Genomic DNA, 15169 nt, shown 5'->3' with positions numbered 1-15169 from the left:
CTACCTCAAAGGAAAGCACAAACCATCAGCGACTGCTTCTTTTCAGCATTAGTCTTACACATCCATTTTCCTTCCTTCCTCCTGATAGGAAGTTGGAAGCAGAGCTGTTGCCACCAAAGCCCAGTATTTTCTCAGCAGCGCTGGTTCCTTTCCCTTCTCCTTCACAGGGAACTTCCTGTGTTCAGTCTCTGCCTGCTCCCCTCTCTAGCATATCCTCTTCAGCGTTCAATACACTCTCATCTTTCCCATTAAAACAATTCTTTATTCAGTGCGTAATTCCCCTAGCAATATATCCTGAACCTCCTCTTCTCTGCCACAAGCAAATCTTTTGAAAGAGTTATGTCCACATGCTGTATTAAGTTTCTTACTAATCATTTTTTTCAGCAGGTTCTATGTAGGTTTTTTCCTGTCTACTCCATCCAAAACCATCTCTGTTGCAGTTTTTGTTGGCCTCTATGTAGCCAAATCCACCACATTTTTACAGTCTTCTAACTGGACGTATCTACTGAATTAGAAATATTCACCACTCTAACAATCATAATAATGTAATTAGATGACAATTTCCTTGATTTTATTGTATGGCAGGCACTATGGTAAGAACTTTATATGAATAATTTAGTCCAAAATCCTTTGAAATATTAGAACATTTGTAATTACTAATCCATTTTCCAGATTAGGAAGCGTGAACAAAGCTTCAAATAGGCTTGGTTGTTGCCCTAAGATACATGTTTAGCAAATTGTAGAACTGGAATTAGAACCCATCCAGGCTGACTCCACAGGATTCACCATTAGTCGATCTATTATACTTCCTTTACCTTTACACATTTTCTTCCCTCCACATCTATGAAACATTCATTTCTAAGTTTTTCCCCTAAATTCTCTGGGTTCTCCTTTTTCCTATCTACTTTGCCATCTATTCCTCTTTGTCTGACACCTAAATGCTGGAATGCTTCAGGGCTCAGTCTTGATCTCTCTTCTCTTTTCATTCTACATTCTTTCCCAACGCGATATCATTATTTATAGGGTGATAATCTCACAGGTGTATCTCCTGGCTAGACCCATGTATTCAACTCTGTAGTGGATATATCCAATTTTTATGGTCCATGGGCAGCCCAATCACAATGTGTTCAAGTCAAAAGTTGCAGTGTTCTTCCCAAAGTGTTCTCTCTCTTGCCAGTAGCACCTGACAAAGTCATTTCCATTTACCTGCTTGCTTATGAAGCAATGGAGAGCAAGCACGTGAGTCCCTTGACTTTTTGCTCTTTTCGACATCCACCATTTAGTGACATTATCTGTGTTTTCTGCCAACAAAATATATCCCAAATCTATCCTCTGCTGTGCATCTCTTCAGCCATAACCTTATCTAATCCCCACTATTTCTCACCCTACATGGCTTCCTGAAAAAAAAAAAAACTTTCAAGAAACCAAATAAAATTATATTATTCCTTTCCTTAAAATTCCTTATGACTTTTCATCAATCATAAAATTAATCCAAATGTGAACATGCCCTGAAGTAACCTGGATAATTTTTCCTTTGCCTCCTATTCAGCCTCAGCTCATAAAGTTCTCCCACACCTTGAGTAGAATCCATTAACCTTGGTATTTCCCAAATATTGTTTTGTTGCCAAAGCTTTGCATATACTGTTCCCTTGGCTTGGAACATTCAACATCCACTCAGTTGGCCAGAGACTGTAGCCCTGTTTCTAGCCCTGGAGAAAAGACAGCTGATTGGCAAAGATAAAAGAGATTCATGTCACTGTCCTCAGAACTTCTCACAGTGGGAAAATAAAGAGCTCCTCTCAGTACCTGCAGAAATTGATACTCAAGGTAGGAGGTATAAAGCAGAAACTCAGGAGCAAAATAGTTGAAGAGGTTGTAAGACACTGTCATTTTGGTAATGAGTGAGCCTTTGCATTTCAAAACTTCCCCTCTACCCAGTTTATATTAAAGCAGAAGGAGACATCTTGATTTTAATCATTGTGCCTTAACAATGACTCTAGATCAGTCAAATTTGGTAAAAATAAAACATTTTTGATGATTATTGTTAATTATGTTCATTTTGAAAAGAATAACACCTGAGAAGGAGTTCTTACCATAACATGCAGGTTTATCAGACCAGCCGTCTTCACCACACACGATGGAGCCTGTGGTGTGTCCATCTTGGCTCTCATGCCCATCAAGGCATTCGTAGTCCAGGCTGTCATTGACCTTAAACCATGTGCCATTGCTTCTGGCTCTGGCATTCTCAAATACTGGCATATCACAGGATTCTAATGGATAATGGAATAAAAATATTTCATTTCTAATATTATTTAGTGGGCAATCTGATTAAGTCTCACCTCAAGGGGAAAGGGGGCTTTACCAATTAGTATGTGCTAATAAATAATGATACAAAAATAATCCAAGAATACCAGTAATAGATCACTGTCCTGAAATAGGTACTCAAAATGAAAAAAATATGTTTCTGTTATTGTCTTTTTCGTCTGCAACACACGGCTTGTGGGATCTTAATTCCCTGACCAGGGATCGAACCCTTGACCCCTGTAGTGGGAGTGCGGAGCCCTAACCACTGGATCGCCAGGGAATTCCTGAAAAAATATGTTTTACACAACATTTTTCTCAACACTTAATGTCTCTGAAATATTTCTTTTATGAACATTTTTCTCAATTTAATTATACTTACGCATTTTCCCCATGCTAGTAATAAAATAAGCCATTACAGATGTATTGTACTATTTTTATAACAGCATTTTCTGAATTAATATGCTGAACTTATTAGCAATTGTGACATATATGCCAGAGAAAAATTGATTAATTGAAAAAAAGTAATTTTCAACAAGGTAAGTAAATTTTAAAACATTCTATAGAATTCTACTTTAAAACACACTAATATTTAAAGTCACATGCTGATTTTGCTTTCCCAAATATATTTCTAATGGTTGTGTATTCTTTTATATTTATCAAGGTTGAATGCAGAAGTAGTTCTATTATTTATAACAAGTTACAAGAAAGTAAAATGTTTCTTTATAAGAAAGTAAAATTGAACAGTATCAATTTTCACTAACACTGTAATAGAGTGATGTTAATAAAGGTTTAAATAATTAATCTCAAATTTCATATTGTGTTATGTAGCCAGCTAGCTTAAAACTTTAAAAAATTAAAGCAAAACTATACTAGTATAAACAAAAGTAATAGAGAACTTTTCTCTTCCATGAAAAGAGCGTTAGAATGGAAAATTGGTCACATATTAGTGCAAAGTGAATTTGATATGGGGGCAACTTTTATCATTTTCTCTTTGGCTAGTGCCCATATTAAGCATAGACATTGGAAAGCAAAAGAAATAAAATGTAAACAGTAGAAAGGGATATTTTAAACATCCACTTCTCTTGAAGTGAATATGTAAGCTATCACTTCAAAAATATCATTGTGCAGCTTTGGGATGAATAAGATAAACTCAGCAAATTGTCCTTAGAAAATCGTCATAAACGTCTGTGTGGTGGGACAGAAAAACCTCTCAGCACAGCAGAATTTGGTCCTACTAGATGTTTATGAAGATTTCCTAACAGAGAATTTTTCGCAAGTGGATCTACCCTACAGTTTCAAACATATAAAATTTACAAGTTATATTATTTGAAGATTATGCACTATGGACTCATATCTTCACTTAAAAACATAACTTTTAGGCTTAGGAGGAAAGATTCTGACATAAAAGTCTCATAAAATAAAATCAGATACAATTGGCATAAAGGACTCAGCTAAAAATAAATGAGTTTATACCAGACTATAGGTATGTCTTCTAGCTAAATTAGTTTTTAATCACGGGATGTTTTAAAGTGAAAAAACCTTGAAGTGAAGGATGCCATGATATTCTACCCTATTAGTAATTAATCATAAAAGGTAAAAAATGATACACATTTTTCAATTTATCTTTTCAAGTACAGCCATGGAACCTCATCAACACCTCATACCACCCCACCCCAGCAAAAAAAAAACAAAAAAAAGGATAAAAAGAATGAAGCTAAAGAAAACTTCTCTAGAGTGATCATTAGGATAATGAATACTAAAATAATCAATTACTTACTAATGCATACAGGTTGCATGGACCATCCACTTTGCAGACATGTAATTAATCCTGATGTATTACCATCTGCTGTTACATATCTTGATTTACACTTATACTGTGTTTGTTTATTTAAAGGATATGTAAAGGTAGATTCAGAAAAAAATCCATTCTTAATTTGTATATCGGATTTCGAACATGTTTCTAAAAGGGAGAAAGCATAAAGAAAAGATAAGCATATATTTGATAAACATTTTATAAGGACACAAATAATATAACTATAGAAAAATGGGGAGTCATTTGTAAATGTAAACCTAGAAAAATTCTAATCATTTAAGTTCTGGTGTGAGAGAAAAAATCTATGAGTTTCCAAAGATATTAAATCAAGACACTTTATTCATTTTTTTAGAACAAAGCAAGATTTAAAGTACTCAGAATCCTTACTAGGAAATTTTTAGAAATCTGTTTGTCTAATGGATCTGGAATCCTACAGCATGTCAGAACTCTATTAACAATGGGTTTCCTTTCCTGGGACTTGTTCAAAACATTGCTTAGTCTGGATCTCTTAAGCAACCCAGAACACAGTTAACAAATTGGGGTAGCTCAGATCAGGTGATGATCTCAGAATCTTCCACCACAGTTACCATAGCCTTTGTATCTGACAATTTGAAATGTTTGTCATCAAAATTGGGTGCTTAAAGCCATGTCAATATATGGAGTTCAATGAAGATGACAATGATCAACACATGTATTCATTCTACAAAGGACTAAATGATGCTTCCTCAAACTATGTATAACTAAACTTGAAATAGTAAAGTACATTTCTGTCACTTACTAGGTCTCTTCACAGAGCTCAGCTTCATTTATGAAATAACTCGTGGATAAAGAAGAAATCAAAAGAGAAAACTTTGAATATTTTGAATTGAATGAAAATAAAAAAACGATAAGTAAAATTTTATGAGATTTATGAAATGACAAGAAAGTGTGCTGAGAGGGGAATTTTAACATTAAATAGCAATAATAGAAAACAATAAAGATTGAAAATCTATACTTCTTTTTACTTAAAAATTATAAAAAGAAAAGCAAACACACACAACATATATAAATTGGGAAGGATAGAGTGACATTAGTAAGATGGGGGAGTAGGCCGCCTCGGCCCGTCCCTCTCCCCACAGACGCACTGAATTAACAGCTATGCACGTACCAACTCCCATTATTCAAAACACTGGTTGAGAGGCTCCTGCATTCAAGGCAAGTGAGAAAATGCTAAAATCCTGTTAGGAAAAACTGAGACACACTCTCACAATAAACCCCACCTAGGCACAGCACCATATAATTGGGAGGGAACCCCCAACTCCCAGCTTCTCCTGGAGGAGCAAAGAGTTTGAACCACAATCTAGGGCTCCAGTTTTCCAACTGCTAGTCCAGGGTCTGGCTTCTAACTCACCTGCCTCTGGGAGGGCCCAGCATTTCCAGTCCCCTGGGACTACTGAGGACAAAGTGGCAGTTAGGAATGGCTGTGCTAGCACTGCTCACAGGTCATCCCCTAGCTTAGTGCAGAGTGAGCAGCTCCCAGTTTCTCCACGGAAGGAGTTAGACTACACATCTAGACCCTCATCTTTTCTAGCTGCTGCCTAAGGAACTGGCTCCTGACTAACCTCTCTCTGAGAGCTGATGAAGCCCAGAATTTGTTGGTGCCTGGGGACTACAGAGAGCAAAATCATGGTTTGGAAGAGCACAGGGTTTGAAGGAGCATGCAGGCATTTCCACAGCCCTTCTCCTCAGCTCAGTGCAGAGTGAGTGAGGGGATAAACTCCAGCTCCCAGCTCCACCAGCTTTTCTGGCTTCTAGCTCACCTGTCTCAGGATGTAGATGGGAGTTGGCATACTCTAGACCCCTGGAAGATGCTAAGTACAAAGACAGCAGTTTGGATGAGCATAGAGGTTAGAGAGGCATCCAGAATCTCTGGCCAGGCTGATTGATGAAGGCTTTCTACTTATGAGTCCAGTCTGTGAAGACTAGGAGTTGTGGGTGTTTAATCTAATGCACAGATATCAACACAGAGATTCGAGAAAAATAATAATAGAGAAATACGCTCCAGTCAGAAGAACAAGATAAGTATCTATAAACCAACACTAACGAAATGGAGACAGGTGATTTCCCCAACAGAAATTCAAAATAGCAGTCATAGAGCGAAAAATTTGACAAAAGAGTAAAGCAGAGGTGGTTTGGGCCTGGCATATGTCCCAGGTGAGTGTCACGGGCAGCTCCCATGTCCAAGCCTAAGTACTCAGCTTCTTCCCTTGCTTCTGATGTTCGCACTCTTGTAACTAAAGCTTGTGAGTTTATTACTAGGAAATATTTAGAAATGAAATGCATTTTGCAATGGCAAAAAACCCCAAAACAAACAAACAGAAACCCCAAACCCCACAAAATAGCCATCATAAACATGCTTACATGTAAACATGCGTGCTTACATGTAAGCATACGTAAACACACGCTTACATACGTAAAACATACATGTAAACATACATGCTTACATGTAAACATACGTGTACAAAGTAAGAATTTCAACAGAGAGATAGAAAATATAGAAATTACCAAAAGAGAAATGGTAGAACTGGAAAATGTGATAAATAAACTGAAAAATTAAACAGAGGGGTTCAACAACGGACTAGAACAAGAAGAAAAAAGGATCAGTGGACGCAGAGGTAACTAAAAATAATTGAGTCAGAGGAGCAAAAAGAAAAAACAATAAAAAAAAGTGATCATAGGTTATGGTACTTATGGGACACCACCAAAATGATCAATATATATGTTACAGAAGACTGAGAAGGACAAGAGAGAGGGAAAGGGGCAGAAAACTGAATCAAACATACTAACACAACTGAAAATGCACTAAATCTGGGAAAGGAAATAGACATCCAGATCCAGTAAGCCCGAATGAAGTAAGATGAACTGCAAAAACACACACCCCCCCCCCGACTGATACACATAATCAAATTGTCTAGAGTCAAAGACAAAGTAAAATATTGAAAACAGCAATAGGAAACATCACAAAGAAGGGAACCGTAAAACTACCAGGTGATTTTATAGCAGAAACATTGAAGGCCAGAAGGGAGTGGGATGATATACTCAAAGTGCTGAAAGAAAAAACTGCTAAGAATACTACACCAGCAAATTGGACCATCACAAATAAAGGGGAGGTACAAATATTACCAGACACACAAATGCTTAGGGAGTTTATCGCCACTAGATGTGCATACCAAGAAATGTTAAAGGCAGTTCTTCAAGTTGAAAAAGAAGGGTGCTAAACACCAGCACAATAGCATAAGAAAGTATGACACTCATTGGTAATGGTAAATATAGAGACAAATATAGAATACAGTGATGGGTAAATAACTTTTTAAAAAAATAGATCTTTATTGGAGTATAATTGCTTCACAATACTGTGTTAGTTTCTGTTGTACAGCAAAGTGAATCAGCCATATGCATACATATGACCCCATATCCCCTCCCTCCTGAGCCTCCCTCCCATCTTCCCTATCCCATCCCTCTAGGTCACTGCAAAGCACCTAGCTGATCTCCCTGTGCTATGCTGCTGCTTCCCACTAACTATTTTACATTTGGTACTGTATATATGTTGATGCTACTCTTACTTTGCCCTAGCTCCCCCTCCCACCCCGTGTCCTCAAAGTCCATTCTCTATGTCTACATCTTTATTCCTGCCCTGCAACTAGGTCCATCAGTACCTTTTTGTTTTTGTTTTTTTTAGATTCCATATATATGTGTTAACATACGGTATTTGCTTTTCTCTTTCTGATTTACTTCACTCTATATGACAGACTCTTAGGTCCATCCACCTCACTAAAAATAACTCAATTTCGTTTCTTTTTATGGTTGAGTAATATTCTGTTGTATATCTGTGCCACATCTTCTTTATCCATTCATCTGTTGATGGACATTTAGGTTGCTTCCATGTCCTGGCTATTGTAAATAGTGCTGCAATGAACATTGTGGTACATATCTCTTTAGAATTATGGTTTTCTCAGGGTATATGCCCAGTAGTGGGATTGCTGGGTCATATGGTAGTTCTATTTTTAGTTTTTTAAGGAACCTCCATATTGTTCTCCATAGTGGTTGTATCAATTTACATTCCCACCAACAGTGCAGGAGGGTTCCCTTTTCACCACACCCTGTCCAGAATTTATTGTTTCTAGATTTTTTGATAATGGCCATTTTGACTGGTGTGAGGTGATACCTCATTGCAGTTTTGATTTGCATTTCTCTAATAATTAGTGATGTTGAGCATCTTTTCATGTGCCTCTTGGCCATCTGTATGTCTTCTTTGTTGAAATGTCTACTTAGGTCTTCTGCTCATTTTTTAACTGGATTGTTTGTTTTTATGATATTGAGCTCCATGAGCTGTTTGTATATTTTGGAGATTAATCCTTTCTCTGTTGTTTCATTTGCAAATATTTTCTCCCATTCTGAGGGTTGTCATTTTGTCTTGTTTATGGTTTCCTTTGCTGTGCAAAAGCTTTTAAGTTTAATTATGTACCATTTGTTTATCTTTGTTTTTATTTCTGTTACTCTAAGAGGTGGGTCAAAAAAGATCTTGCTGTGGTTTATATCAAAGAGTGTTTTTCCTCTAAGAGTTTATAGTGTCTGGTGTTACATTTAAGTCCTTAATCCATTTTGAGTTTATTTTTGTGTATGGTGCTAAGGTGTGTTCTAATTTCATTCTTTTACATGTAGCTGTCCCGTTTTCCCAGCACCATTTATTGAAGAGGCTGTCTTTTCTCCATTATATGTTCTTGCCTCCTTTGTCATAAATTAGTTGCCCATATGTGTGCGGGTTTATCTCTGGGCATTCTATGCTGCACCATTGATCTATATTTGTTTTTATGCCAGTACCATCCTGTCTTGATTACTGTAGCTTTGTGGTATAGTTTGAAGTCGGGGAGCCTGATTCCTCCAACTCCGTTTTTCTTTCTCAAGATTGCTTTGGTTATTTGGGGTCTTTTGTTTTTCCCTACAAATTGTAAAATTTTTTGTTCTAATTCTGTGAAGAATGCCATTGGTAGTTTGATAGGGATTGCATTGAATCTGTAGATTTCTTTGGGTAATATAGTCATTTTCACAATATTGATTCTTCCAATCCAAGAACATGATATATTTCTCCATCTGTTTATGTCATCTTTGATTTCTTTCATTAGTGTTTTATAGTTTTCTGAGTACAAGTCTTTTGCCTCCTTAGGCAGGTTTATTCCTAGATATTTTATTCTTTTTGTTGCAATGGTAAATGGGAATGTTTCCTTAATTTCTCTTTCTGATTTTTCACTGTTGGTGTATAGGAATGCCAGAGATTTCTGTGCATTAATTTTGTATCCTGCAACCTTACCAAATTCATTGATTAGTTCTAGTAGTTTTCTGGTGGCATCCTTAGGATTTTCTATGTATAGTATCATGTCTTCTGTGAACACTGACAGTTTTACTTCTTCTTTTCCAATGTATATTCCTTTTATTTCTTTTTCTTCTCTGATTGCCATGGCTAGGACTTCCAAAACTATGTTGAAGAAGAGTGGCAAGAGTGGACATCCTTGTCTTGTTGCTGATCTTAGTGGAAATGTTTTCAGTTTTTCATGATCGAGTATGATGCTTGCTGTGGGTTTGTCATATATGGCCTTTATTATATTGAGGTAAGTTCCTTCTATGTCCATTTTCTGGAGAGTTTTTATCATAAATTGCTGATGAATTTTGTCAAAAGATTTTTCTGCATCTATTGAGATGATCAAATGGTTTTTATCCCTTAATTTGTTAATGTGGTGTATCACATTGATTGATCTGCGTATACTGAAGAATCCTTTCATCCCTGTGATAAATCCCAGTTGATCATGGTGTATGATCCTTTTAATGTGTTGTTGGATTCTGTTTGCTAGTACTTTGTTGAGGATTTTCACATCTATGTTCATCAGTGATATTGGCCTGTAATATTCTTTTTTGTGATATCTTTGTTTGGTTTTGGTATCAGCGCGATGGTGGCTTCATAGAATGAGCTTGGGTGTGTACCTTTCTCTGCAATTTTTTTGGGAGCATTTGAGAAGGATGGGTGTTAGCTCTTCTCTAAAAGTTTGATAGAATTTGCCCATGAAGCCATCTGCCCTGGACTTTTGTTTGTTGGAAGATTTTAAATTACAATTTCAATTCCATTACTTGTGATTGGTCTGTTTATGTTTTCTATTTCTTCCTGGTTCAGTCTTGGAAGGTTGCACTTTTCCAAGAATTTGTCCATTTCTTCATGTTTGTCCATTTTATAGGCATATAGCTGTTTGTAGTAGTCTCTTAACAATCCTTTGTATTTCTTCTGTGTCAGTTTTGATTTCTCCTTTTTCATTTCTAGTTTTATTGATTTGAGTCTTCTCCCTTTTTTTCTTGATGAGTCTGGCTAAAGGTTTATCAATTTTGTTTATCTTCTCAAAGAACAAGCTTTTAGTTTTACTGATCTTTGCTATTGTTTTCTTTGTTTCTATTTCATTTATTTCTGCTCTGATCGTTATTTCTTTCCTTCTACTGAGTTTGGGTTTTCTTTGTTCTTCTTTCTCTAGTTGTTTTAAGTGTAGGGTTAGATTGTTTATTTGAGATTTTTCTTGTTTCTTGAGGTGAGATTGAATTGCTATAAACTTCTCTCCATCTTAGACTGCTTTTTCTGTGTCCCATAGGTTTTGGGTCATCGTGTTTTCATTGTCATTTGTTTCTAGGTATTTTTTAATTTCTTCTTTGATTTCTTCAGTGATCTCTTGGTTATTTAGTAGTGCACTGTTTAGCCTCCATGTATTTGTATTTTTTACAGTATTTTTCCTGTAATTGATTTCCAATCCCATAGCGTTGTGGTCAGAAAAGATGCTTGATATGATTTCAATTTTCTTAAATTTTCCAGGGCTTGATTTGTGACTCCAGATGTGATCTATCCTGGAGAATGTTCTGTGTGCACTTGAGAAGAAAGTGTATTCTGCCACTTTTGGGTGGAATGTTCTATAAATACCAATTAAATATCTGGCTTATTGTGTCATTTAAAGCTTGTGTTTCTTATTTATTTTCTGTCTGGATGATCTGTCCATTGGTGTAAGTGGGGTGTTAAAGCCCCCTACTATTATTGTGTTACTGTCAATTTCTCTTTTCATGGTTGTTAACATTTGCCTTATGTATTGAAGTGCTCCTATGTTGAGTGCATAAACATTTATAATTGTTGTATCTTCTTCTTGGATTGATCCTTTGATGATTATGTAGTGTCCCTCCTTATCTCTTGTAATAGGCTTTATTTTAAAGTCTATTTTATCTGATACAAGTAATGCTACTCCAGCTTCCTTCTGATTTCCATTTGCATGGAATATCTTTTTCCATCCTTTCACTTTCAGTCTGTATGTGTCCCTAGGTCTTAAGTAGGTCTCTTGTAGACAGCATATATATGAGTCTTGTTTTTGTATCCATTCAGTCAGTCTGTGTCTTTTGATTGGGGCATTTAACCCATTTACATTCAAGGTTATTATTGATATGTATGTTCCTATTACCATTTTCTCAATTGTTTTGGGTTTGTTTTTGTGGATCTTTTTCTTCTCTTGTGCTTCCCACCTAGAGAAGTTTCATTAGCATTTGTTGTAATGCTGGGTTGGTGGTGCTGAATTCTCTTAGCTTTTGCTTGCCTAAAAAGCTTTTGATTTCTCCATCGAATCTGAATGAGATCTTTGCAGGTAGAGTAATCTTGGTTGTAGGTTTTTCTCTTTCATCACTTTAAGTATATCCTGCCAATCCCTTCTGGCCTGCAGAGTTTCTGCTGAAAAATCAGCTGATAACCTTATGGGGAGTCCCTTGAACGTTATTTGTTGCTTTTCCCTTGCTGCTTCTAGTATTTTTTCTTTGAATTTAATTTTTGATATTTGATTAATATATGTCTTAGTGTGCTTCTCCATGGGTTTATCCTGTATGGGACTCTCTGTGCTTACTGGAATTGAGTGACTATTTTCTTTCCCATGTTAGGGAAGTTTTCCACTATAATCTCTTCAAATATTTTCTCAGACCCTTTCTTTTTCTCTTCCTTTTCTGGGACTCCTATAATTCGAATGTGATATGTTTAGTGTTGTCCCAGAAGTCTCTGGGATTGTCTTCATTGTTTTCATTCTTTTTTCTTTATTCTGCTCCTCAGCAGTTATTTGCACCATTTTGTCTTCCAGCTTACCTATTTGTTCTTCTGCCTCAGTTATTTTGTTACTGATTCCTTCCAGTGTATTTTTCATTTCAGTTATTGTGTTGTTCATCTCTGTTTGTTTGTTCTTTAGTTCTTCTAGACCTTTGTTAAACATTTCTTGTATTTTCTCAGTCTGTGCCTCCATTCTATTTCCGAGATTCTGGATCATCTTTACTATCATTACTCTGAATTATTTTTCAGGTAGATTGCCTATTTCCTCTTCATTTATTTGGTCTTGTACTTTTTTACCTTGCCCCTTCATCTGTGACATATTTTTTTGCTGCCTCTTTTTAAAATTTTTTTTATGAGTGGGATTGTGCTCCTATCTATCTTACTGTTGTTTGGCCTGAGGCTTCCAACACTGGAATTTGTAGGCTGTTGGGTAGACCTGGGTCTTGATGCTGAGATGAGGACCTCCCTGAGAACTCACTCTGATGAATATTCCCTGCGGTCTTAGGTTCTCTGTTAGTCCCATGGTTTGGACTCCGAGCTCCCACAGAAGGAGCTTTGCCCAGCCCCTGGCCCATGGGGCATCCAAGATCCCCCAAGCCACATGGGGTGGCAAAAAAAAAAGAGAACAATAACAAAGTAAAAAATAAAATTAGACGAGGAAACTAACAGATATATTAGAAAGAATATAAAAATAAAAATACAGATGAATCAACAACTGGGAAGTACATCAGTACCACAATAGTACAAAAGCAGAGGAGGGAAAAGAAAAAAAAAGAAAGAAGAAAACGAAAAAAAAAGAAGCAGGAAAGCCTTGGCTGTGGAGGGCGGGGCCTAAGCAAGGGTGAGGTTTGGGTGGTGGGTGGGGCCAATGCTCAGGACCCACAGGGCTAGAAAAGGCCCTGGGAGCTGTGGGGGGTGGGGCTTAGGCTCAAGGAACATAAGGGGCCAAGGCGTGTCCCCCACCCCTCATCTCAGAGGGCAGGGGAACCTCACCTGGGAGCCCAGCAGGCTTCCTGGGCTAGAGTGGGTGGGGCCAATGCCCTCTGCTCCTCTCCTACTCCTCCCAAGTGTCCCTCCCACCTGCCTCTCCTGATCTTCCTGACCTCTGGGGTGCCAATCCTGTCTGGCCTCCACTTCTCCTCCCCCTTCCATCCCCCCACATCCTATGCATTCACCTGGGGGTTCTTCCTGTCTCCTGGGGGGGTCAGGGTCCCCCACCAGCAGCCGGCAGGCACCCTCGTGGTGGGAAGATGCTAACTCCACGTCTCTCCACAACACCACTTTAATTCTGCCCCCCCAAATCACTTTTAATGCTAGTATAAAAGTTAAAAGACAAAAGTATTATGAATAAATATAATAAATTATATAAATGGTTACAAACAAAATTGGATGTAAATTGTGGTGTCAACAACTTAACAAGGAAGGGGAGAGAGATACAAGTTTATAGCTGTAAAAATTAGATATTTTATGTAAGCCCCAACAAGAGTATACCTATACATTACATCAAGGAAAAGAGAAAGGAATCAAAGCCTATTTAAACTGACAAACAAACAAACAAACAAACAAATAAGGAAACAAACCCAATGAAACACAAAGGAAGATAGCAAGAAAGAAAAAGAGAAACAAAAGAACTACAAGACAAACAGAAAATAAGTAATAAAAGTAAAAAAAAAAGTGATAAAAGTAAAAAATTATCAACAAAAATACTTTAAATGTAAATATATTAAATGCAACAATAAAAGACATAAACTGGATGCATGGATAAAAATACAAGATCCACCTTTATGTTTTCTATAAGAAACTAACTTTAACTTTAAGGGAAAACACAGGCTGAAAATATAGGGATGAAAAATGATATTCCATGAAAATGGTAACCAAAAGAAAGCAGGGCTAGTGATATTTGTGTTAGACAAAATAGACTTTAAACCCTTACCAGAAAACATGGGATCTTGGAGGCACAAGACATTCATTGTTTTTGTTCCTGAACCAACAACAGAAATTTGACATCCATCCACAGACAAACCTGTCTTTGAGGGAGGTGTGGGACTCAACACAATATGCCAAGGGACCCAGGAGGAGTCTCACCCACATATGCATGAAATAAAAGGCAGAGAGGTCTCTGTCCAGACTGTGGTGTCTGCAGTGGCCCATGAACCAGCTCTAGCCTCACTCAGCCTCAGTCCAGGAGTCACTGGAAACACTATCTTATACAATCACACATGGAGGAGAGTCCTTATGTGAAAGTCCAGTTTTTCACAGGAGGAGCTCCAGCACACACTGGAGAAAAAAAAATATGAGTTTGGATTCATTGGACTGGGTAAGAGGAACAGCTCAACTTTACCTTCATCACCCCTCCCCCAAAGGATGCACAGCTTAAGGCTAATAGAAAACTTCCTGGGCCCCTGATTTCTCCCGCAGGGGAGTGTGTGTATGATCTTTCAGCTTCCCCATCTGTATGGGACCTGCCAAAAGGCTCATTTCCTTTTCATTCCATCCAGAGTACTAATAATGAGCTATATGTCTGGGAGTCAGGAAGAGGCTATGAAAGCAGAAGACTGGACACTTACAGAGCATTAAAGGGAAGCTGATCCTACTAACGGTATTGCAAACTCCATCGAAGAACTCACTCAAAAGCTGCTGGGACTGCCTCACCTTCCTGTTCACTCAACTGGCCCACTGGCCCCTTCAGGGCTCTGTCTGCCTCACTCACACACCCTCCCATCTTGTGGCCAAGCCCTGTGGGCACAACTGACATTGGAGGTAAAAGCAAGCTTTGATAGACAGCTAGTGAGCATGCACAGAAATTTGGCTCAAATCTGTGGGCCAGGGAGAGAATAGAAGATTAAGATGTAGTGCCATCTTTGGGGAAACAAAAGACAGGCTGTCAGCACCCATCCTGGTGCATTGTAGGA

General features: G+C 37.6%; 1 protein-coding gene across 3 annotated transcripts in view; it reads right to left on the bottom strand.

The window, feature by feature from the left end:
- CFH (complement factor H) overlaps positions 1-15169 on the bottom strand; it is a 99805-nt gene that overhangs the window by 33088 nt on the left and 51548 nt on the right. For all 3 annotated transcript variants that reach the window (XM_007167288.3, XM_007167286.3, XM_007167287.3), the window contains 2 exons: positions 4082-4264; positions 2094-2270 (listed from right to left, as the gene is read on the bottom strand). In XM_007167288.3, the coding sequence (XP_007167350.2) occupies positions 2094-2270; positions 4082-4264 (360 nt within the window). The remainder of the gene's footprint in view (positions 1-2093; positions 2271-4081; positions 4265-15169) is intronic.

This window comes from Balaenoptera acutorostrata, chromosome 1 (genome assembly GCF_949987535.1).
Source record: "Balaenoptera acutorostrata chromosome 1, mBalAcu1.1, whole genome shotgun sequence".
Taxonomy (NCBI): domain Eukaryota; kingdom Metazoa; phylum Chordata; class Mammalia; order Artiodactyla; family Balaenopteridae; genus Balaenoptera; species Balaenoptera acutorostrata.
The sequence above is the reverse complement of the archived record's forward strand: the minus strand, read 5'-3'. Positions and strand labels throughout refer to the sequence as shown.